The sequence below is a fragment of the Bos indicus genome, chromosome 10, assembly GCF_029378745.1.
Source record: "Bos indicus isolate NIAB-ARS_2022 breed Sahiwal x Tharparkar chromosome 10, NIAB-ARS_B.indTharparkar_mat_pri_1.0, whole genome shotgun sequence".
NCBI lineage: Eukaryota > Metazoa > Chordata > Mammalia > Artiodactyla > Bovidae > Bos > Bos indicus.
Genome location: NC_091769.1, coordinates 12,274,423 through 12,296,280, shown reverse-complemented (window position 1 = coordinate 12,296,280; position 21,858 = coordinate 12,274,423). Strand labels below are relative to the sequence as shown.

The window sequence follows — 21,858 nt, the reverse complement described above, 5'->3', positions numbered from 1 at the left end:
AAGACCTTGAATGCCATCCCAAGGAGACTACCTTGATTCAAGGCAATGGAGAACCACCGAAGATGGTTAATTGGATATTCAGGAAGATGATTATGGCTTCAGGATGGACTAAGAAGAGGAGGTGTGTCCGACACTTTGTGACCCCATGGACTGTAGCCCCCAAGATCCTCTGTCTATGGGTATTCTCCAGGCAAGAATACTGGAGTGGGTTGCTATGCCCTTCTCCAGGGGTCTTCCCAACCCAGGGATCGAACCCAGGTCTCCCGCATTGCAGGCGGATTCTTTGCCAGCTGAGCCACAAGGGAAGCCCAAGAAGCGGAGGAAGGGAGCACTAGAAATGGGGAGACTGGACAGGGGAAGCTATTACAGAAACAGTTGAGAGTGTTGAGAGCCTGAGCCAAGGCAGTGGGAGCGATAAGGGAGGATAGCCCGGGATTAGTGACCAGTTGACTGTGGGGGAGAGGCGACAGGTGTGGCAGTGCCCTTGTTTTGTTCTAGCTTGGGTAGTTGGCCCATGGTGAGGCTCTAACTAAGAATCACAAGAAAACGAAGAGGTTAGGGGTGGATGTGGTGAAACCTTTGAATTTAAGGGAAGGCTTTTGAAACCTTCTATAGAAGATTCCCAGAGAAGGCAATGGCACCCCACTCCAGCACTCTTGCCTGGAAAATCCCATGGACGGAGGAGCCTGGAGGGCTGCAGTCCATGGGGTCGCTAAGAGTCGGAGACGACTGAGCGACTTCACTTTCACTTTTCACTTTCATGCATTGCAGAAGGAAATGGCACCCCACTCCAGTGTTCTTGCCTGGAGAATCCCAGGGACGGGGGAGCCTGGTGGGCTGCCGTCTCTGGGGTCGCACAGAGTCGGACACGACTGAAGCAACTTACCACCAGCAGCACTGTTGCTGAGGTGGATTGTCTGCAGGCCTTTAACGATCATGGTTCAGAGTTGAGCCGCCAGAGATTCTGTAGAATCATGAGAGGTAAATACAGCATCAGATCAAGGTTTGAGAAGAGGAGTCCTTTCATGGGAGGAGAGAGACCATTTCATGGTCTGAACCTTACAGATTATCTTGTCTATCCTCCTCCTCTCCCATTTTAAAGATGAGAAAACCAAGATTGAAATGGAAAGGTCACATAAGGAATCTGTGAGAGTCAGACATGATCAGGTCACCCCTCCATTACCTAATGCCTGCTAGATTAGTCCCCTACAAATCCTAATATATGGTTCTGGAAATTTGGGGGCAGTGTCTGTTTTTGTTGAGTTGTCCTCATGGTCACGTGAAAGCAATTTACTTAATAGCTCCAGCCTGCGCCCCCTAGCCAGACGTCCTTCCGGGAGGTGAGGGAGATCCGGTATCCCGACCAGAATGACGGAAGTTAGGATGTCGTGGGCCCCGGGCACGTTTACATAAGGAAGATTGGTGACCCTGACACAGGTGGAGACGTGCAGTCTGTGGAGAGGGGCCCTGCTGGGCCTGGACAGTTTCAAGTCTAAGGCAGAGAGGGATTCCCAAGCTGACTCCCAGCCCCCGACCCTGCACCCTCGGCTGCCGCCTGCAAGCACATGTGTCTCAGAGGCTGTAGCCGGATAGACTTTGTAATCAGCCCAGTTCAACTCATCCATTTTACAGAGGAGGAAATAAGAGGCCCAGAGAGGGGCTTTGGCTTTATCAAGACCCAGTTATTAAAAGGACTGAGACAGTCACGGCGGCCCTTCTCTTTAACACATTTACCTTCCCTCTCCCTGCCCCACCACCCCCACTCACCCCATGGAAGCCACTGGCCTCTCACAATGCTTTGTCCTCTTCCTGCAAAATCTGGAAAATAAGTTACTCCTCTGTTTTGTAAGGCCTGACAAGTGACAGGAATAACTCTGCAGGCTCCATCCTTGCAGCTTGGTTTCTTGGTTTGCCGATTTCCACGAGCACGAAAATGCCCGTGGAAGGGCTACCTGGGGACTGGCGTCTGGGTTGTTTATTTACCTGTGTTAATAGAATTTAGGAAACACGTGTGGGCTAGTGACCATTAGGAGGCTAATAACACTGTCGTATCATGGTGCTTATCTGCATTAGTTATGCTCTGTGAAACCTACCTCAAACCCTGGGGGACTTCAGTTAAAGTGAAGCCTGCTATGTCATGGGTGTCTCTGACTGTACGTAGGCATGATACTTTTTTTTTTTGGCGTGATACTTTTAAGGGTCAAGGATGTCGTGTACTTCTGTGATTTTCTGTGCCATTGTTCAAAGGTATGGTCAGTCGTGTTTGAGAACCATTTGAATGTGTGTGTCTCACAGCTGTGATGCAAGGAAAGAGCATGGGTTAAAACATTTTAAGTTCAAATGCCTGCTGTGGCATCATTAAATGTTAATGTGTGAGCATCATTATTAAATGACTATGTGACCTTGGGCAAGTTACTTAACCTCTCTGTGCATCAGAAGGGCTAATAATCCCTGCCTTTCAGGGTTATTCTGACATAATATAATCTTAGCTTTGCCCATCAGTGGCTTCTGCAGGTTTCTGGACTATGATCATACCTAAGACTCTGGCTCTGGTGTTTTAACCTTTCTAGAAGATTGGGTGGAAAGTCTAAAGACAGGGTCTGTGGGAGGAGGGAATTTGCCCCAGGGTGCCAGGACATCCTCTTGACACGTTAGCAATCAGTAAGTATCTGTTGAATGAATGCTTAGAGTTGATTTAGTGGGTGTGCTATGTAAATATAGGACAGATGACTGTATTTCCCAGCCCAAGACACACCCTCTGACTCATTGCCTGATATGTGGGATGAAAAATAGAGCAAAATATTTGAAGTTGGGACTGCTTTTGAGAACCTAGCATGGAGTGGGTAGGGTGGTCTCATGGGAGAGTGATTCTCTTCGCCTTTCCCTTCCCGTGTGTAGGGGCCACACTGAAAGCAGGGGAACGCACCGACCTAATGGCTCACCCAGGATGCCACGTCGGGCAGGGCCTCACCCGGGTCCCACAGCACACTCCACCAGACACCTTTACACCTCCGTGGTGGGCTGGAGGTAGGGAGGGATGGGGAGCCCACTGCTTGATGTGGAGGAAGAACCGGAGCCTCCGAATTATGGGCTGAATAATTGAAAGGAGGGCTTTGAGAGGTTTTATGCTCTTTGGCAGTAAAAGCCCAGCCCAGAGACTGCAGAGAGCCCGACTGCCTCCCCTGCAGCTGTGCCTTGGGTCTTCCTGTCCGTTGGAATCAAAGATCAGGCCATAAAGGTTCGATGCTCACCAGCCTACAGTGGGCCGACAACTGGATGCAGGGACTTTCCCAAGCTGAGTCTGGCCCCCCACTGTCCTCCACTCCTCCCATTTGTCAGAGGTGGCTGCCAGGAGGCAGGGGAGAGACGTGGATTTATGGCTGCTGACTTGAAAGACAAAGTTGCCTTTTGTGTTAGAATTGGGGCCAGGGGAGTGGTGAGCTGGTGGTGGTGTGGGAGGGTGGGAGGGAGGGTCTGGGGTTCAGGGGCCTAAGGCAGGGGGTAAGGGGCTTGAGGAGGGGGACAAAAGGATCCAGAGGCTTCTCAGAGCAGGGTCACCAGGCAAAGGCCCAGATGAATCAATCACCCCCAGCAAAGCTGAGCAGAGTCTCTGAACCATTGCAGTCTTCTGGAGCTGTTTGTAAGCCCCAGATACCATCCACCCACACCCATCCACCCAAACCCCACACAGAGCGCCCCCCCATACCCCCCCAAAAAAAACAAAAAACACCATACTCCCTGGATTCAAAACCTAATTCAACTCTCAGACTTCCCTTTGGAGGCCCAGGGAAGTAAATACAGGTCTTCAAAGTTCATACTTTGCTCCATCCCAAATGTCAACAGCCAGTCAATGTGGGTGCTCTTCCCTAACAGAGCCAAAGTCATGGGCAAGGCGGGGACCCAGATACTGGGGAGACTGACAGAGGGTTAGGAAGGGTGAACCTGGGCCAGAGAAGCCTGATGACAAAACCAATATCCCATGGGGACTGTGGCAAGCTGCCAGCCTCCCCAGGACTCAGGACTCTCTGCCATCACCTCCCTCCTTCCCATTCACAGCTAGAGATAGGACATTTACAAGTGCTTTGTGGAGTTTAAAGGGCACGTGGGGTGGGACTTGGCTGGCCTCCTCACCCTCCAGGGTCACTGCCTGGTGGGTCTGGGTGGAGCCCAGAGTAGCTGTAGGGTGCCGGAGTTCAGCAGGTGCTTTAACTGCACCTCAGAGAGCCACATCCATCCCCCGGAATGAGCCTGGCCAATAAAGGCATGAGTTTATGGGCTTCATAAACATTTTACTAGAGAAGTCAAGGCCTCAATTACCCAATGGCTTCTTCCAACTGACAGCTCGCCTATTAGAGCCTTTGTGAAGCTCCCAGGCAGAAGTGAAATAGAAGCCAAGTTGGTTTATACCCCGCTGCCCCCTTCCCCCTGCAGTGACCCTCTCACCATTCAAGCCTTGCAAATTCTATCTTTACTCACTTTTTCAGAGCCTCTACCGCTAACTCTCTGAGCCTTTGCCTGTCCGTGAGAATATGGCTACTCTCTTGGAGGAGATGGCTACCAACCCCCAATCCTACCGTGCTCTACCATAACCTCAATACCTGTTTTTTTTTCCTTAATTTTCTCGGCTGTGCTGTGCGGCATATGGAATCCTAGTTCCCTAGCCAGGGATTGAACCCAAGCCCCTTGCATTGTAAGCACAGAGTCTTAACCACTGGTTCACCAAGGAAGTCCCATAACGTCTCAGGATCTTTTAACTCAATTCCTCTATTTTCCCTCAACATTAGGTAGCAAGCTTTTGCTATTTTCTGAGGACTGTGCCAAGTACTTTACAAACAGGTCTCATTGATTCCCCCCCAGTGCAGCGGCTCTAATGACATGAACTATTATCAACCCTATTTTTATTAATATAAGTGAGAAAATAGACGTTCTGAGAGACTAAGTAACTCACTCAATGCCACAGAGCTGAGAGTGGTGGTGTTGAGTTTTGTACCCAGTTCTGTCTCATTCCAGAGCCTGTACCGTTAACCTCTTCACTGGACCATTGCCTCAAAATGCTCTTAGCAAGTATTCCCCCACCAGGAGCAGAAATCTTGCTGTGTGAGGCCTTCCTGCCATGCAGAGATGCAATCAAACGTGGGCCTTGTCAGCAGTCTCTGAATCCATGTGGCCCGGAGAGGGGGGATCTGGCAGGGGCAAAGCTGAGCTAATGATGACGATACAGAAAAAGGGAGGGGCTCTCCGGTGGGGTAGCAGGAGAGAGGAAACGATGCAGAAGGCAGCTGTGGGTCTGAGGCTTTGCCTTGGGTGTGGGGCAGTGCTGTCCAGCGGGGTTTTCTGTGACGACAGAAGTATTTTATTGGTGTTGTCCCATAAGGTAGCCTGGAGCCACTTGTGGCTGCTGAACACTTGAAAGGCAGTTAATGAGTCAGAGGAACCGAATTTGTAGTTTAATTTTAAGTGACCACTGTGACTAGTGGCTACCATATTGGATAGCACAGGGATGGCCACTACAGATGATGGCTGAAATCTGCTCCAAGTCCCCGGTGGTGTAAGGCTCTGTGGGTTCAGAGTGTTGCCCATGGTCTTCAGGCTCAAGACACCTGAACGTCACTCATCATCACAAGTGACTGAAGGAGTTAAGGGTATTTCCTCTCAGTGGGCTTCCCCAGTGGCTCAGAAGGTAAAGAATCTGCCTGCCATGTGGGAGACCCGGGTTCAATCCCTACGTTGGGAAGATCCCCTGGAGAAGTGAACCAAAACCCACTCCAGTATTCTTGCCTGGAGAATCTCATGGACAAAGGAGCCTGGTGGGCTACAGTCCATGGGGTCACAAAGCATCGAACATAACTGAGCAACTTTCACTCGCTCCTCTCAGAAGGTATTTCTCAGGAAACACCCCGGACCTCAAGTATTTGAAGGTCTGTTACATGAAGAATAGAACTGTGTCTTCTAGAGCAGCAATGTCCAGTGGGAGTATAACAGAAACCACATAGATAATTTTAAATTTTCTAATAGTCACATATATTTTTTAAAAAGTAAAAAAGAAACAGGGAGGTTAATTTTAATAAAATACTTTATTTTACTTAATATATGCAAAGTATTATTATTCCAGCACAAAATCATTACTTTTAAATTTTTTATAACTTTTTGATATTTTTGGACTGTCTTTAAAAATCCAAACTATTATTGTTTCAACTTTATCAGTATTTAAAATTATTAGCTATTATTATCAATTAAAGTTATTATTTTTCCAACTTTTTAATTGTGGTAAAATACACTTAACATAAAATTTACTGTCTTGACCATTTAAAAAAAAATATTTATTTAGCTGTGCTGGGTCTTAGTCGTGGCATGTGGGATCTAGTTCCCTGACCAGAGATTGAACCCAGGCCCCCTGCATTGGGAGCCAGGAGTCTTAGCCACTGAACCACCAGGGAAGTCCCTACCTTAACCATTTTTAAGCGTGCAGTTCAGTGGCATTGCCGCTGCTGCTGCTGCTGCTAAGTCGCTTCAGCCGTGTCCGACTCTGTGCGACCCCATAGATGGCAGCCCACCAGGCTCCTCCGTCCCTGGGAGTCTCCAAGTACCTTCATATTATTATGCAAACCACCACCACCATCCATCTCTGGAATTCTTTTGCTCTCCCAAATGTGAATCTCTGTTCCCATTAAACAGTAATTCCTTCAACCTCTCTCCCCATCAGCCTGTGGCAACTTCCATGCTACTTTCTATCTCTATGAATTGACTGCTCTAGGTACCTCATATAAGTGGAATCATGCAGTACTTGTCTTTTTGTGACTGGCTTATTTCACTTAGCATAATGTCCTCAAAGTTCATCCACGCTGTGGCATGTGTCAGAATTTCCTTCTGTTTTAAGGCTGAGTAGCATTCCATTGTGGGCTTCCCTGGTGGCTCAGTGGTAAAGAATCTGCCTGTGTGCCAATGCAGGAGACGCAGGTTCTATCCCTGGGTCGGGACGATTCCATGGAGGAGGAAATGGCAACCCACTCCAGTATTCTTGCCTGGGAAATCCCATGAACAGAGGATTCTGGCGGGCTACAGTCCACAGGGTTGCAAAAGAGTCAGGCACGACTTCGTGACTAACAACAACGATATCCCATTGTATAAACATATTTCGTTTATCCATTCATTTGTTGATGATTACCTGAACGTCTCTCACATTTTAGCTATCGTAAATAAGGCTGCTTTGAACATGGATGTAGAGATACTTCTTTGAGACCTGTAATTCTCTGGGGTAGATACCCAGAGGTGGAATTGCTGGGTCATATGGTGGTTCTGCTTTTAAGTTTCTATTTATGTATTTATTTTTGGCAGTGCTGGGTCTTCGTTGCCGCACTTGGGCTTTCTCTAGCTGTGGTGGGCAGGCTTCTCGTTGTGGCGGCTTCTCTCGTGGAGCATGGGCTCTAGTCAGGGGGGGTTCAGTATTTCCTGCAGACAGGCCCAGGAGTTGTGGCCCACGGGCTTAGTTGTCCCGTGGCATGTGGGATCTTCCCAGACCAGGGTCCCTGCGTTGGCAGACAGATTCTTAACCACTGGACCGCCAGGGAAGTCCTCTCTTTTTAAGTGTTTGAGGAACGCCCTCACTGTTCTCGCTAGCAGCTGCACCAGTTAGCATTCCTACCAACAGTCCACAACGATTCCATTTTTTCCCAGGCTTGCCAACACTTGTTATTTTCTGTTATTTCTTGCTGTTGCTTTGATCGTAGCCATCCCAATGGGTGTGAGGTGGCATCTCATTATGGTTTTGACTTGCGTTTCTCTAATGCTCCAGTGTCTTTTAGTTTGTACTAAATCTTTGAACTCCAGTGTGTGTTTTAAAGGTACAGCCCAACTAAATTTGGACTGGTCACATTTCAAGTGCTTAATAGCTAGTTCCTCTATTGGAAAATGAAATTCTCAGGGGGAAAGTTAGGGCATTGGGTGGAAGCATATGGGGTTCAGGCATGTTTCTAGCACAAGGAAAAGTGTTAACATCTGAGCTGCTTGAGGGGCAGCAGGGCATTCAGGATATCCCTGGTCCTTGGCAGGGATGGATCCAAAGAGAGGGACTGGCCTTGATGGCCTTCGGAAGAGTTTGCAGATTGTGGTTGTTCTTCTTGAAGGGCGGTATGAATGGGGGCAGTCGGTGCCTCAGACCCCCAGTGCCTCCGGCTTCCACAAAGGCTGTGTTTTGAACTCTCCATCCTGGCAAGCCCACTGATCTTTTTGTCATCACACACCAAACAGGAGTCTGGCTATAGCCGAGAGCTAGAGGCTGGGCCAGGGGGATGTGGCCGGCTTCCTTCCCAGCACTCTGCCCTGACCCTTCCTGCCCCGCAGCGTCCCCCTGGAGCCTGTCTAATCAGATCCAGGCCTGACCTCGTCAGAGGTCCTGGACCAGGAAGAAAGCCCCCTCCCCTCCCTGAGCCACTCTAGATCTGGCTCTCAGGAGAACTCCCCTCCCCTTGGGTGATTTATAGGGGTGTCCAGGAGCCATATCCTGCCTGTTTCTGCTCCCTTCTAGGCTGGTGGCTTGCTGGGCTCTCTCTCTGAACCCTCTTTCCTCATGGCTTGGGTGTACCCATAGCGGAAACAGGGAGTGGCTGGGAGATTCCTTTGCAGACTGTTTGGGGACAAAGGTACTTTCTTCTTTGCTTCTCCACCGTGACCAGCCCCCACAAGCAGACCTCTGTCCACCCTGTCACTCTCTCTGGTCCTCACCCCGGAGGGGCATCCCAACACGACCCCCTCCCATAACCCAACTTGAAACAAGGAACCCACAACGGCCCCTACCTGACCAACAGGTGTCAGCAGGAGAATAAAGCATCAGCAGCCACAAGCCACAACACCACTTTCACATCCACCAGCCACGGACGCACTGCCACCCACTCTGGCCTCTGTGCAGTGTTTCCAGCCACCACAGTGACCCGTGTCTGGCATTATCTACCACACAGTGGCCTGCAGGATAGCTTGCTCAGGGATTAGGGTTTCCGGAGGTCCAGTCCTCAACCCCTCAGTGCCATGGCTGCCCAGGGACCCTTTCCCAGAGCGAGATACGATCAAGGACCGCTTCCCCTAGCTCCGTGGCCAGCTGTACAAGCCAATGCAGAACAGACTTGTCAACCCAACAGGTCCTACTCTGAGACATCGGAGATCTAAGTGGCCCCGAGAAACTTTCTCCCCTGACTTCCTAAAGAAGTCAGGAGTGAACTTGGAGTGAGTGGACAATTCCCAGAGACCCCAGCTCAGCTGAGAATGGACAAAAGAAAGTGAAAGTGTTAGTTGCTCAGTCGAGTCGGACTCATTGCAACACCATGGACTGTAGCCTGCCAGGCTCCTCTGTCCGTGGGATTTCCCAGGCAAGAATATTGAAGTGGGTTGCCTTTCCCTTCTCCAGGGGATATTCCCAACCCAGGGATCAAATCCAGGTCTCCTGCATTGCAGGCAGATTCTTTACTGTCCGAGCCACTGGGAAGCAAAGGCCTGTTTATGAAGGTGGCAGGAATCAGAGATGGTAGGCCCTGAGGAGCACCTGTTCACCCCTTCATCTGTGGAGGGGAGGGTGGGCGCTGTTTGAAGCAGTGGAAACAGGGTTCCCAGAGATGGGCCATTATGTATACTTTAAGCAACATCACTTTAGAGATGAACTTGTAGCAAAAGCAATAGAATAAAAGGTTAAAGTAAAAGAAAGGGATCCAGCATGGAGTCAGATTTGCTCTTCCTTATTACCCTCTGACACTGCCTGCCCAGGGCCTCACTGTAGTCCCTCAGGACACTGCAGGGATACACAGGGCTGACCCAAGGGTTGAATAGGGGTGGGAGGAAAGGGAGGGAAGAAGGAGCCTCAGATAAAGGGTGCCAGCCCTCCTATGGCACCACCTGGAGCACACCGTGTGGCCAACTGGGCTCGAGGGGTGGGATTTAGGAACCGTCTCTGGGGCTCACCGCAACTTGCAGCACAGTGGTAACTCCCAACCAGTGAGAAAAGGCTCGCCCCACCTGCAGTCCACTCTGGGGTCACCTGTCCTTGGAGAGTGGAAAAGTTGCTGGAGAACTAAGGGACACCCCAGCACAGGGCTTAGGGCATGGAACTTCTGATTTGGGGCTGGTAGAGCCACCAACTGGGCCTGGGCCTCAGTTTCCCCTTCCTAAAGTAAATGGGTTGGCTTGCAATGAGTGGTTTTCAAGCACTTTTCAAAACAAAGCTACCCTTCCAAGGAGATGTTTGGCAGAACGGCAGTTAGGTGAAGCTGATAGAGAGGTTCATCAAGGGGCTGCTCTGAGGGAGCAGAGCAGCCCTCCTGGGTGGGGAGGGGCCCTGGCTGCCTGCCAGGGGCCCTGGGGACCTTTCAGACTCTTGTACAGTGAAAAGATGAGCAGACCGACTCCTTAACTACTCCTTAACTACCGCGTTTCCTGCTCCAGCATTCCTCTCCAGCAGGGCATTCAAGCCGGGCTTTGTCATTGTTTAGTTTTAGGGGGAAGAAGAAGCTTAGAAGCCAAACTTTGTCCATCCCCAGTGCCCTGAGGAGAAGGAGTCCCTTCCCTGGTATCTCTCCCCAGGCCAGCTCCTAGCTCTCTGTACCTCCAGGGAGCCCAGAATGGGGGCTGGAAACACAAAAGGATTCGGTTCCTTAATGAGGAGGCATCTGTAGTGTGCAGAGCCATTAGTCCCCGCCCCAATCCCCTGGGGGACTGCAGGCTCTCTCCAGCTGGAGTGGGGGGGTGGGTGGGGGGAGAAGGGGGGTGGCAGCCAGCTCCCCAGCTCCTGAGTGGGTCGGGCCGGGTTGTGGGGGCACAGAAAGCTGACCCAGGAGACTGGGTGCCCTCTCCACTCCCTAGGCTTGCCTCCAACCCTGCCCTCCTGGAGGCTGAGGCCTGGAAGCAGTAGAGGGGTCCCACTGGTGTGTCTGCCCCCTCCCCTGAACCTCTGGGCTGACCTGCAGGCTCTTGGCCAAACACAGCCTTTGGCCTGAGACAGGGTAGGCTGACCTCACGGTGCTCCCTGGGGATCATTTCACCAAGCCTGATGGGGACACCAGCTGGGCACTTGCCCCCACCCCCCTCCCCTAGGGCCCAAGGTGCCCTTTGTAAGGACTATATCTACCTGGGGACATGTGTGATGGATTACCTACACAGAAGCCACAGAAGCGGAACCATACACCAGCCACAGGAGCTGAAGGATACAAACCTCCATTCACATCCAGCCTCAGACCCTCACACCACACCACACACACACACACACACAGCCCCGTCCTCCCGCACACACAGCCTTGCACACATGTGCAAGGAGGCGCTCACACCCATCAGCCGCACTCCCAGGAGGCCCTGAAAGAGGAGGAGGCAAGGCTGGGGATTTTTATGCATGTTTATATTTAATGAACCACATGCAAATGAGACAGAGAACATGCCACAAAAGAGTCAGCCCCCAGAGACTCTGGCAAGAAGGGCACAAAGGCTTGGCCTTTCTGAGCTGCCCTGGAGTCCTGCACAGGCTGGAGGATTGAGGGGGTCTGACATGGGGTGTGCCCGCCTGCAACCAGGGAGCTGGGAGCCGGAGCTGGGACAAGCTCCAGGGTCCCTGCTGCTGTGGGGGAGGGCTCCTTCTGGGAGGGGACAACTGTCCCCATTGATGGAGTGTTGAAGGGGAGGGGCTGCCTGCCTGGACAGATGGTGAGCCGCCTTCCCGCACTTGAAGCAAAGTGGATTTTAATGAAATCACAGCCCTGGTGCTGAAACTGGGAAGCTGCGTGGGAGGGGCCCCTTCCCGGGGCTTTACAGGTTGGGGAGTGGGGATGGCTGGGAATGAGGGTGAGCAGGGACACTTAACCAGCTGAAAATGGAGTGGGGGGAGGCGGGTGGCCTACGGCCCCTCTCATGATCAGCCCCTCTCATGATCAGCGCTCAAGCAGTTAGTTCAGATCCCCGAAAGGTGGGGAGGCAGCCCCTGAATATTTATGACACATTGAAATGTAGATTGGTGGGTCTGACAGTCTTCTGAGAGGCTTGTCACCTTCGATGGATATACTACCCTCTTGGGGTACGTTGAGAAGCTGCAGAAGAATTGGGGATAAAGGGATGATGATGAAGGGCAAAGAAAGCCACTGGGCTCTGGTCACCAGGGTCTAAGGACCTGCTAGGTGACACTGGCCTAGTCACTTCCCCTCTCTGGGCCTGTTTCCTATTCTGTAAAATGTGCAGCATAATATTTAGCACCTGCATACTTTAGCCGGGGGAGGGGGGGCTTCCCTGGGGGCTCAGCGGTAAAGAATCCATCTGCCAATGCAGGAGACTTGGGTTCAATCCCTGGGTCGGGAATATCCCCTGGAGAAGGAAATGGCAACCCACTCCAATATTCTTGCCTGGGAAATCTGTAGCCCTCCAGGCTCCTCTGTCCATGAGGGTCACAAAAAGTTGGACATGACTTGCGACTGAACAACAACAACCTAAGGGGGAGTTTATAAAAAATAAATCTAAAAGCAGCTGTAAAAGTGGGGAGCAGGCCCTGGGAGCAAGGCTTTCTATGACTGGCCTCTGTGGGTCCACAGTCCACTGTTTCAGAATTCGCCCATACCTTTCTCAGAGTGTCCCAGCCAGGCCTATACTGTGCCTTTGGGGGAGATGTTCCCACAGGTAGGTGGCAGGGTAAGCGCTGCTGTGTGATCTGAGGCCCCCACGCCCCCTCCTGTCCCCTCTGCTCCTCAGCAGGGTGCCTCCCCCATGCACACCTCCTTTTCTTTCTCCAGCCATGTCAGACTTCCACGTGCATCCCCAGGCCACCGTGGGCGAGGAGGGCGGTGTGGCCCGCTTCCAGTGCCAAATCCACGGGCTCCCCAAACCCCTCATCACCTGGGAGAAGAACAGGGTCCCCATTGACACGGACAATGAGAGGTGAGCCCTGGGTGGGCATGACTGGGAGGCTCATGGTATGACCAGGAGGCAGGCCCAGTCCAGTGTCTGGGCCTTGAAGAAGGCCTGCCTGCAGCCTCCGGGCTGGTATTCCTGCAACTTTGTTGAGACTGAGTATCTGGTGTGGCTTGTGGGCCCAGATGCAATACTTGAGCCAGTGAGAAGATGAGTGTGTGGTTGTTTGTTGCTGAGGCTGGAATTTCAGGTGCGTCCACCAGTGAGAGTCCCAGAGTGTGTCTGCGATGACGAAAGTGAGACCGGCTGGGTGGTGGACTGTGTCCGTGATGCTGAGTGTCCTTGGGCCAGTGGTGCTGTGCTGGTGGTTGACCGTGCCCCCCACCACAGGTACACGCTGCTGCCCAAGGGAGTCCTGCAGATCACAGGCCTTCGAGCTGAGGACAGCGGTGTCTTCCACTGTGTGGCCTCAAACATCGCCAGTGTCCGGGTCAGCCACGGGGCCAGGCTCACCGTGACAGGTGCGGGCCTCTGCCCTGTTGCATTCTTCCCCCACCACCACATCACCCTCCCTTCAGTGGAACCCCAGGGCCTGGACTGCCGAGTGTGTACCGAGCACCTTCTGAGCGTCTAGCTCTGTGCTCCTCCTCCCGAGGAGGGTGCAGGGACCCCGAGGAGGGCATAGGACCCTGAGGAGGGCACAGGGACCCTGAGGAGGGCGCAGGGACCTCGAGGAGGGCGCAGGGACTCCGAGGAGGGTTTAGGGACCCTGAGGTCCCTCGCTAGCTCAGTTCTCTCGGAGGAAGCCCACCCTCTGCTTCTAGGTGTTTGGGTGGGGGTGGCTGTCCCACCGCGAGAGGCCATGACCGGAGAGATGAGTGTGGTAATGTCCAGGGACGGCCAGCATCTCCTCTCTCCACCCACCGTACCTGGTTTGGGGCTGCAACTTGTCTCCCACCCCCCATGGCCTGAGCTGTGTATGCGGGTACGGGGGGGGGAGTGTGGTGAGGAGGTGGGAAAGGTCCCAGCTACAGTGGAGCAATGTGGCATCTTCCTCCCAGGCTCGGGCTCTGGGGCCTACAAGGAGCCTACGATCCTCGTGGGGCCTGAGAACCTCACCCTGACTGTGCACCAGACCGCTGTGCTCGAGTGTGTCGCCACGGGCAACCCGCGCCCCATTGTGTCCTGGAGCCGCCTGGGTGAGCCCCATCCTGCAGCCCCCGCCTCTCCCAACCCTGGGAGGGCCAGTCTCTTCTCCCAGTGCTGGGGGGAACTTGGAATCCTGTTTATTCTCCGTGGGGGTCTGCTTTCTCCAGTCCTAGGGAGGGGGTGGTTTCCCTCTCCTTGGCAGGACCAGGGAGGTCCGCCTGCCCACTGCATTCTCCCTCCCCCAGTGTAGATGGCTTAGCTCCCCGGGTTACCTCGTCCAGTCCTCCTCCAGTCCTGTGCCAGCTCCCCTCCTCCATGCTCCACTCGCCCTTGGCCTCACCACTGGGGCCTCCAGAACCTCTCTGCAGCTCTCAGCACCCCTAGTCGCTTCCTCTCCGGTTCATCTCTGTCCTCTACACCCAGGCCATCTTCCCCAGCGATGCAATCCCAAACCTCTCATAATCTCAGCCGGTTGTCACACCCTCTCTGAGCGCCCGAGTCTCTAGCCTGGTCCCCTAAATCCCCAGCCTAAATCCCCAGGCAGCTGAAGGAGAGAAATGAAAGGGTGCAGATGGGCCCACATTGTCTGAGTGGAGAGGTCACTGGGGGAAGGAAAGTCTGGAGGGGACGGGTGGGGTCGCATTCACAAGAAGACCACACTGCATTGTAGCAGCTGAGTGACGGGGAAGGAGGGGGCAGCAGGCGGGATAATGGAGTAGATTTCACCACTTCAGAGGCTGAATGGGGAGCTGTCTCCTCACATTCTGACTGTGCTAATCTGATCCTGGGTGGGGGGAGAGCCCAGGGCCTGGGAGAGGCTGAAAAGAGTGGCCTCACCATTAGGAGGAGCCCATAGGCCCGGTAAAGACCATCTGGGAGAGCATTTCCCAAAGCGTGATCTGCAAGGGGAAGGAATGGCTTGGTGGTCTAGCACGTATGGGAAACAGAGTTAACCAGATGCCTTGGCTGCGGGACTTGTCAGAGCCTTGATATTAATGGGCATTGGGATAGTGAAGGAGCAGAATGGATATTTGATCAAGGAACTTTGCTCAGGAGAGACAAATCAGGCTGGGAAATGTCCATGTAAGACCTTACTTTCCTGTTTGAGAAACTAGGGGGAGGGGACTTGAAAGTCACCAGAGAGGCGGTGACAAGGCTAGGATTAGGACCCAGTTCCCTCCTGCCAGGGCAGGAGTTTGCTGTGCTGCCCCTGCCCGCTCCAGCATGCCGCGATGCTTGGAGAGAAGAGTCAGAGGCAAAGACAGGGGCTCCCTGGAGGACTGATGGCGGTCAAGTTGGGACGTTCTTGGACACCCCCCTCCCTGACCCTCCGTTCCTCTTTAGATGGCCGCCCCATTGGGGTGGAGGGCATCCAGGTGCTGGGCACGGGGAACCTCATCATCTCAGACGTGACTGTGCAGCACTCAGGCGTCTATGTCTGTGCAGCCAACAGGCCCGGCACCCGGGTGCGGAGAACAGCCCAGGGCCGGCTGGTGGTGCAAGGTACGGACCCCACCCCCGCCTCGCCCCCGACCCAACGCCGCCCCGCGCTGCCCCTCCACCCGCCCCATCCTGCCCAAGCCCAGGGCCTGATACTTGCCCACGTGCCTATCCTCACCCTAACCTTCCCCTGCCCCTCTCCAGGGCCCCAGCTCTCCCCCCACCTGCCCCACCCCACCCCAGGAATGTATGTGTTGGGAAGGGAAGGGTATCTTTGGTCATTGGTCCTTCCAGGTGCCATCACCCCCTCAGTCTTTTCCACCGTGTAATCTCAGCGGGTCTCCCCGACTTGTGCCATCCCCCTCCCTGGGTCCCCTCCCGTCACATGCTGTTCTCATTCACACATGTGGCACTTCCACGCTCACACCTGCACGCACGCTCTCAGCATGCTTGTCATTTCACACTCTCACACCCCAGCTCCCTCCACACACGCAAACACACACACACACACACTCCCCTCCAGAAGCGTGCGGGCCCTCTGCAGTTGACCAGGTCATTCTGTCCATCCTCCTGTCCTGGGACTCAGCTGTCTCTGTGAACTGGGCTTGGCGGGCCGATCTCGGGGCGGGGGCGGGGGCGGTTCTGTGGTTGTTCCCTCCTGGAGAGCTGGGGAGGAGATGGGAGAGAGCGGAATTAGGAACTTAAATGCCTGTTTGTTTAGCATTCCATGTGCCGTTAATCTGTCCAAATGAAAGTGATGGAGCATTTCATTTCTCGGGCGTTAATGGAAGCTCGAGGCTTGGGATTGGAGGAGAGCGGAACAGAATGTAGGGGTGAGGGGAGCCGGTACTGAGGGCTCATCCATCTCCCCGTCATTACTGCCTTCAAGGTGCAGCCAAACCTATTAGCACATTTATTTATTTAACAATTTCCTGAACAGGGAGCTCAGCTTGATTGCTTTCGGATACAAATGTCAGTCTTTTAAATAGTCATTGAAATGGAGTCCTCTCTTGGGTCTGCCTCTCTGGGGCGAAGGGAGGTGAGGGCTGCCACATCCTGGAGGCTGGACCAGGCTGGAGGGTGGGCCCCACCTGGGGGAGCCTCCCTGACCCCCAGCTCTCCTGCAGGTCTCTGGCCCCTCCCTCTCCCCCTCCTCATCCCTTCATTCAGAGGTGTCCCCTGCATCTCCCCCTGACCCCTCACGTTTCTCTGTGCCCCCACCCCGACCCCAGCCCCCGCAGAGTTTGTCCAGCACCCCCAGTCCATCTCCAGGCCGGTTGGGACCACAGCCATGTTCACCTGCCAAGCCCAGGGCGAGCCACCTCCTCACGTGACGTGGTTGAAGAATGGACGGGTCCTGGGGCCCGGAGGCCACGTTAGGCTCAAGAATAACAACAGGCACGTGCGTGGCGTGTGTGCGGGAGTGAGGCCTGGGGAGGAAACAGGGAAAGGGGGTCTTGGATGAGTGGGCCAGGCAGGTCTTTGCACCTCCTGCTGGGGAAGAACGCTAAATTGGGGATCTGGAGACTTGTGTTTGAGTCCCAGGTCTGCCCCTAACTAGCTGAGAGACCTCAGACTAGCCTGTGGTTGTGGGGAGATGTGACCCACCTCCAAGGAGACTCTGGGAGGAGGAGGGGGGTCTGAGGCTCTCCCTCTCCCTGCAGCACCCTGACCATTTCTGGAATCGGCCCGGAAGATGAGGCCATTTACCAGTGTGTGGCCGAGAACAGCGCCGGCTCCTCTCAAGCCAGCGCCAGGCTGACAGTGCTGTGGGCCGAGGGGCTGCCCGGGCCCCCCCTCAACGTGCAGGCGGTCTCCGTATCGTCCACCGAGGTCCGCGTGTCCTGGACCGAGCCCCTGGTGAACACCAGGGAGATCATCGGCTATGTCCTGCACATCAGGAAGGCTGCCGGTGGGTGGGGTCCCGGAGGGCAAGGCTGCCTCTGCAGCGCCTTCCTCTTACTCCCTGGCTCTCACCCACTCAGTCCCACGCGTCCTGACCCTCCTGACCCGACACCTTCCCTTCGTCCTCTGGACTGCCCCCTGGCGGCCGCCCTCGTTTCCCCAGTGTGGGCGGGATTCTCTCCTGCCCCTTCACTGCCTGCCCTGCCCTGGCCTCCCCAGACCCCCCGGAGCTGGAGTACCAGGAAGCAGTTAGCAAGAGCACCTTCCAGCATCTGGTGAGCGACCTGGAGCCTTCCACTGCCTATAGCTTCTACATCAAAGCCTACACGCCCCGGGGAGCCAGCTCAGCCTCTGCCCCGACCCTGGTCAGCACTCTAGGCGAAGGTGAGGTCTGGGTGTGGAGCACAAAGCCCCAGGGTAGTAGGTAGAACCCCCGTGCACCTTTGTTCAGGCTGTGAACGGCACATAGGGCTTTGCCCTGGGGCTGAGACGGGGCTGGGTCTGCTTGGAAGAAGGGGTGTCCTTTTCTGTTGATAATTCATGTAAAGGTGCTGTTTGAGCAAGCAGAGGCCCTGGGTAGAGTCAGGGAGCAGCTGGGCTCTTGGGGACAGTGGGGTCTGGGGCATAGGTGGCAGGTGGGAGGGAAGCGCTTCGATGGCCACCAGGCCCTCACATCTCAGCCTCCTTCTCCGCCCACAGCCCCCGCCCCGCCGCCACTGTCAGTGCGGGTCCTGGGCAGCTCCACCCTGCAGCTGCTGTGGGAGCCCTGGCCCCGGCTGGCCCAGCACGAGGGCGGCTTCAAGCTGTTCTACCGCCCAGCAAGCAAGGCCTCCTTCACTGGCCCCATCCTGCTTCCCGGAGCTGTCTCCTCCTACAACCTCAGCCAGCTCGGTGAGGCGGACATGGCCCGGGGCTTGGGGCGCTGGGCAGGCGTGCGGTGCGTGGGGCCTGGAGTGGTCTCTCAGCAACGTGCCCTTCCCCCCAGACCCCACTGCAGTGTACGAGGTGAAGCTGCTCGCCTACAACCAGCATGGGGATGGCAATGCTACAGTCCGCTTCGTGTCTCTGCGGGGAGCAGCTGAGAGGACAGGTGAGGGGTGGGTGTGGGGTCTGGCCAGAGACTGGCCCTCAGGAAGGGAGGCCAGAAGCTGAGTGGGGGGCAGGGGGAGCAGGCATCCAGGGAAAGCAGGAGGGAAGAGCTGGAGAACACAGGCTTAGACCTGAGCTTGACACTTGACTGCGTGACCTTGGGTAAGTTACTTAACCTCTCTGAGCCCTCATTTTCTCCTTCATAAAACAGAGATGGTAATACCTTTATAGAAGTGTATGGAGGATGAAGTGGTCCATGTAAACTGTTATTCCTAGTATTTGACACCAAGTTAGTGTTCAATCATTGGTAAAAAGAACCAAAAAGGTTGGGCTGGGACTCCATAGACAAGAGTAAACGCCATGTGGACTAGGGGGGTAGGAACAGCTGCGGGAGAAGCAACCCACGAAGGCTGGGTGTCTGGGAGCCACAGCCCCCAACCTGCCCCTGCTTCTACACCCCAGCCCTGAGCCCACCATGTGACTGTCGGAAGGAGGAGGCCACCAACCAGACGTCCACCACGGGCATCGTCATCGGCATCCACATTGGGGTCACCTGCATCATCTTCTGTGTCCTCTTCCTCTTATTTGGCCAAAGGGGCAGGTGGGGCCTGGGCCGGCGTGGGGTGGGCAGGCGTGGGGCAGGGGAGCCACACGGGAAGGGCAGCTTGGGGCCCACCGTCTCCATCCTTGTGTTCTTGCCGCTCCCACATCCCTCCTCCTAACTCTTGGCTCATCCCCTAGGGTCCTCTTGTGCAAGGATGTGGAAAACCAGCTCTCCCCTCCTCAGGGACCCCGGAGCCAGAGGGACCCTGGCATCCTGGCACTGAATGGGGCGGGACGGGCAGAGCGGGCCCAGCTGGGCCGAGACGGGAAACGTGTGGACGTGAAGGAACTGGAGCAGCTATTCCCCCGAGCAGGGGCTGTGCAGCCTCACCCCAGACCCACGGTGAGTGCCCCTGCCTGAGCCAGCCCCCTGCTTTAGGCTGCGCCCTCCTTACCTTGGCCATAGGCCTTGGTCACCAGCCTCTGCCAAGCTTCAAGACACAGAGCATCTCTCTGTGCCCCCAAGTCAGGCAGGGAGGCCTGGAGACCTAAGCCATGAGTGGAATGGGCTCCAGCGCCTGACCCTCTGACTCGGGGCTCGTGGGCCTCTGGCCCCCCTTGCTGAGGCCTGTGTGACTCACCCTCTCCCCAGCAGGACCCCGAGGCCCCTGCCCTGTGTGAGGAGACCCAGCTCTCCATGCTGCCGCTTCAGGGTTTCAGCCTCCTGGAGGAGATGCCGTTGGAGGCCCTGCCACCCCAGGACGTGGGCCCTGGCCTCCCGAGTGAAGGACCGGCTGCCCAGCCTGCCCCCTCGGGACCGTAGCCGGTGTCCAGCAAGCTCTGCAGGGAGCAACCCCCATTCTCAGGTCAAAGGCAAGATTTCTCCTGTCATGTGGGATTCACATAGGCTTCCCAGGCGCTTCTGTCCTGACCGATCCTCTGATTCTCAAGACCTACAGTAGCCTCAGCAAGAGCCCTCCAAGGACCCAAAGGGGTTCCTGCGGGAGCCCCCGCCTTGGGCCAAGGCCCCTCTTCACCTCTGCTTGTACCCACATGACTTGGAACTGAACTAATGTTTTCCTTTAAAAAAAGAACAAACATTAAAAAAAAAAAAAAAAAAAGAGAGAGAGCGAGAGAGAAAGAGAAAAGAGAAGGTGAATTAGACTCCAAAAATATGCCCCTGCTGTGGCTGGGCGCCTGACACTGTCAGCCTCCGCGACCTTGTTTTCTCAGGATGGAGTTTTGCTGTTTTGGCTTTCAGCACCTACCTCAGCCGGAATGAATGTCCTCGGGGGAGTGGGGCCGTGGCCTCAGCCCCTTGCCCCACAGAACCCCGAATGCACTCCTACCTCAAGCCCCTTTGGGGGCACCCCTTTCCCCACATTATTGCCCAGAGTTTAAAAAAAAAAAAAAGGAAAAAAAAAAAAGCACTTCCCCATTTCCAGGTGTGAAAGAAAATGTCTACCTCGAAGTTCGCTGGCTCTCAGGCCTGTGTTGTATCACTGGACCGTCCCTCCTGGCTCCTCACCAAGGGTGGGTCTCTTGGAGCCTGCAGAAATAAAGATGGAATTGGTCAAAGAAAATGTGAAAAAAAAAGAAAAGCCAAAAATAAGAGGAAAATTTGTTCCTGGGAGTGTAAATCGTCGCTCCCTCCAGACTAGCCGCTTCTCAGCACCCTACCAGGGCTCAGTCTCTTCGGCCTGTCCACTCCCATTTTGACCCTCTCAGCCAACTCATCCTTGACTGGGACCCCAAGGACCCTCTCTGTACCTGGGCGTTGGGAGGGCGGGCCGTCACCCCGCAGCCTGCCTGCCCACAGAGCCGCTGGAGCAGACTGGCCCCTGGAATGTACTGTGTGTGCTCGGTTGTGTGCATGTTGGGGGGTCCCCAGCCCTCTGTCCCCTGGGACACTGCCAGCCTGACCCACCCCCCGGGCAGTGGACCGACCACTGTCAGCAGCTACGGCCGGAAACTATTTTTATACGAGGTGTGTTTAAGGATTTATGTTCTTGTGATTTCTTGTTTCTCTTTTCTGTTGTGTTCTTCGAAAGACTTAGTTAAAGATGAAGAAAAAAGGAAAAGGAAACAAATACGTATTTTTGGTTACACGCAAACATTTTTTTAAATATCAGAAAGAAAACTTTTGTTTTAAAGAAGAAAAAAAAACAAACTGTATTCCTTAAGTATGAGATTAGACCTTAATGTCCCTGACTCCCAACCCTCTAGGGACTCCTCACCCCAGACTTTAGTGGATTAGCTGAAGGAGGTACACTTGACGGGGTTTTCCTGAAAGACTGAAGTCTCGTCCATGTGGATTTGGGGAAGGGCGTTGTCCCTTCTCCCCGGTGCTGGGCCTGAGCCCAGGTGCCTCAGGCCTCCCAGGCAGTGCCCCGTGGTCCCTGCAGCGTCGTCTCCACACCCCCTTCCTCCTGGAACCCCCTCTCCCTAGGGAAGGGTGGGCATGCGGGAGGGCGGAAGGGGCCACCTGGCCCGTCTTGGGTTTGTCACACTCATTTTGACTGAATAAAAGTCCTGTTGCCAAAGTGAAGCTTGCGTGTTTGGGTGCCTGTGGCACTCCCCTCCTAGGGGAGGGGTGGGAGTGCTGGGTGATGGGGCGATCCTGTGGACCCTGACAGGGTCGGAGCCCAGGGTGGTAACAGCGGAGCCCTGGGTGCTCCTTACAGGAGCTCTGCCTGCTGGGTCTCCTCCGCGGGTGGGGAGGCCAGGGAGGTTCTCACAGCCTCCCTGGGCGGCGGGGAGGGGGTTTGATGTTCTCGTTATCACCATCTCCTCTCACAGATGATGGAACCAAGAAAGAATGAGAAATGAAGGAAACCTTTTATATCCCACACGGCGCAGGGTCGGCCG

The 21,858-nt window shown here is 54.7% G+C and overlaps 1 protein-coding gene across 1 annotated transcript in view; it reads left to right on the top strand.

Moving 5' to 3' along the window:
- Nucleotides 1-21,538, top strand: part of IGDCC3 (immunoglobulin superfamily DCC subclass member 3) — a 43,365-nt gene extending 21,827 nt beyond the window's left edge. Inside the window, exons 3-14 of the mRNA XM_070796907.1 lie at nt 12,747-12,891; nt 13,255-13,385; nt 13,926-14,063; nt 15,358-15,516; nt 16,686-16,851; nt 17,118-17,365; nt 17,578-17,742; nt 18,058-18,249; nt 18,344-18,448; nt 18,910-19,048; nt 19,189-19,393; nt 19,646-21,538. Coding sequence (XP_070653008.1) covers nt 12,747-12,891; nt 13,255-13,385; nt 13,926-14,063; nt 15,358-15,516; nt 16,686-16,851; nt 17,118-17,365; nt 17,578-17,742; nt 18,058-18,249; nt 18,344-18,448; nt 18,910-19,048; nt 19,189-19,393; nt 19,646-19,813 — 1,961 coding nt within the window. The 3' untranslated portion in view covers nt 19,814-21,538. The remainder of the gene's footprint in view (nt 1-12,746; nt 12,892-13,254; nt 13,386-13,925; nt 14,064-15,357; nt 15,517-16,685; nt 16,852-17,117; nt 17,366-17,577; nt 17,743-18,057; nt 18,250-18,343; nt 18,449-18,909; nt 19,049-19,188; nt 19,394-19,645) is intronic.
- Nucleotides 21,539-21,858: the final 320 nt, after the last annotated feature.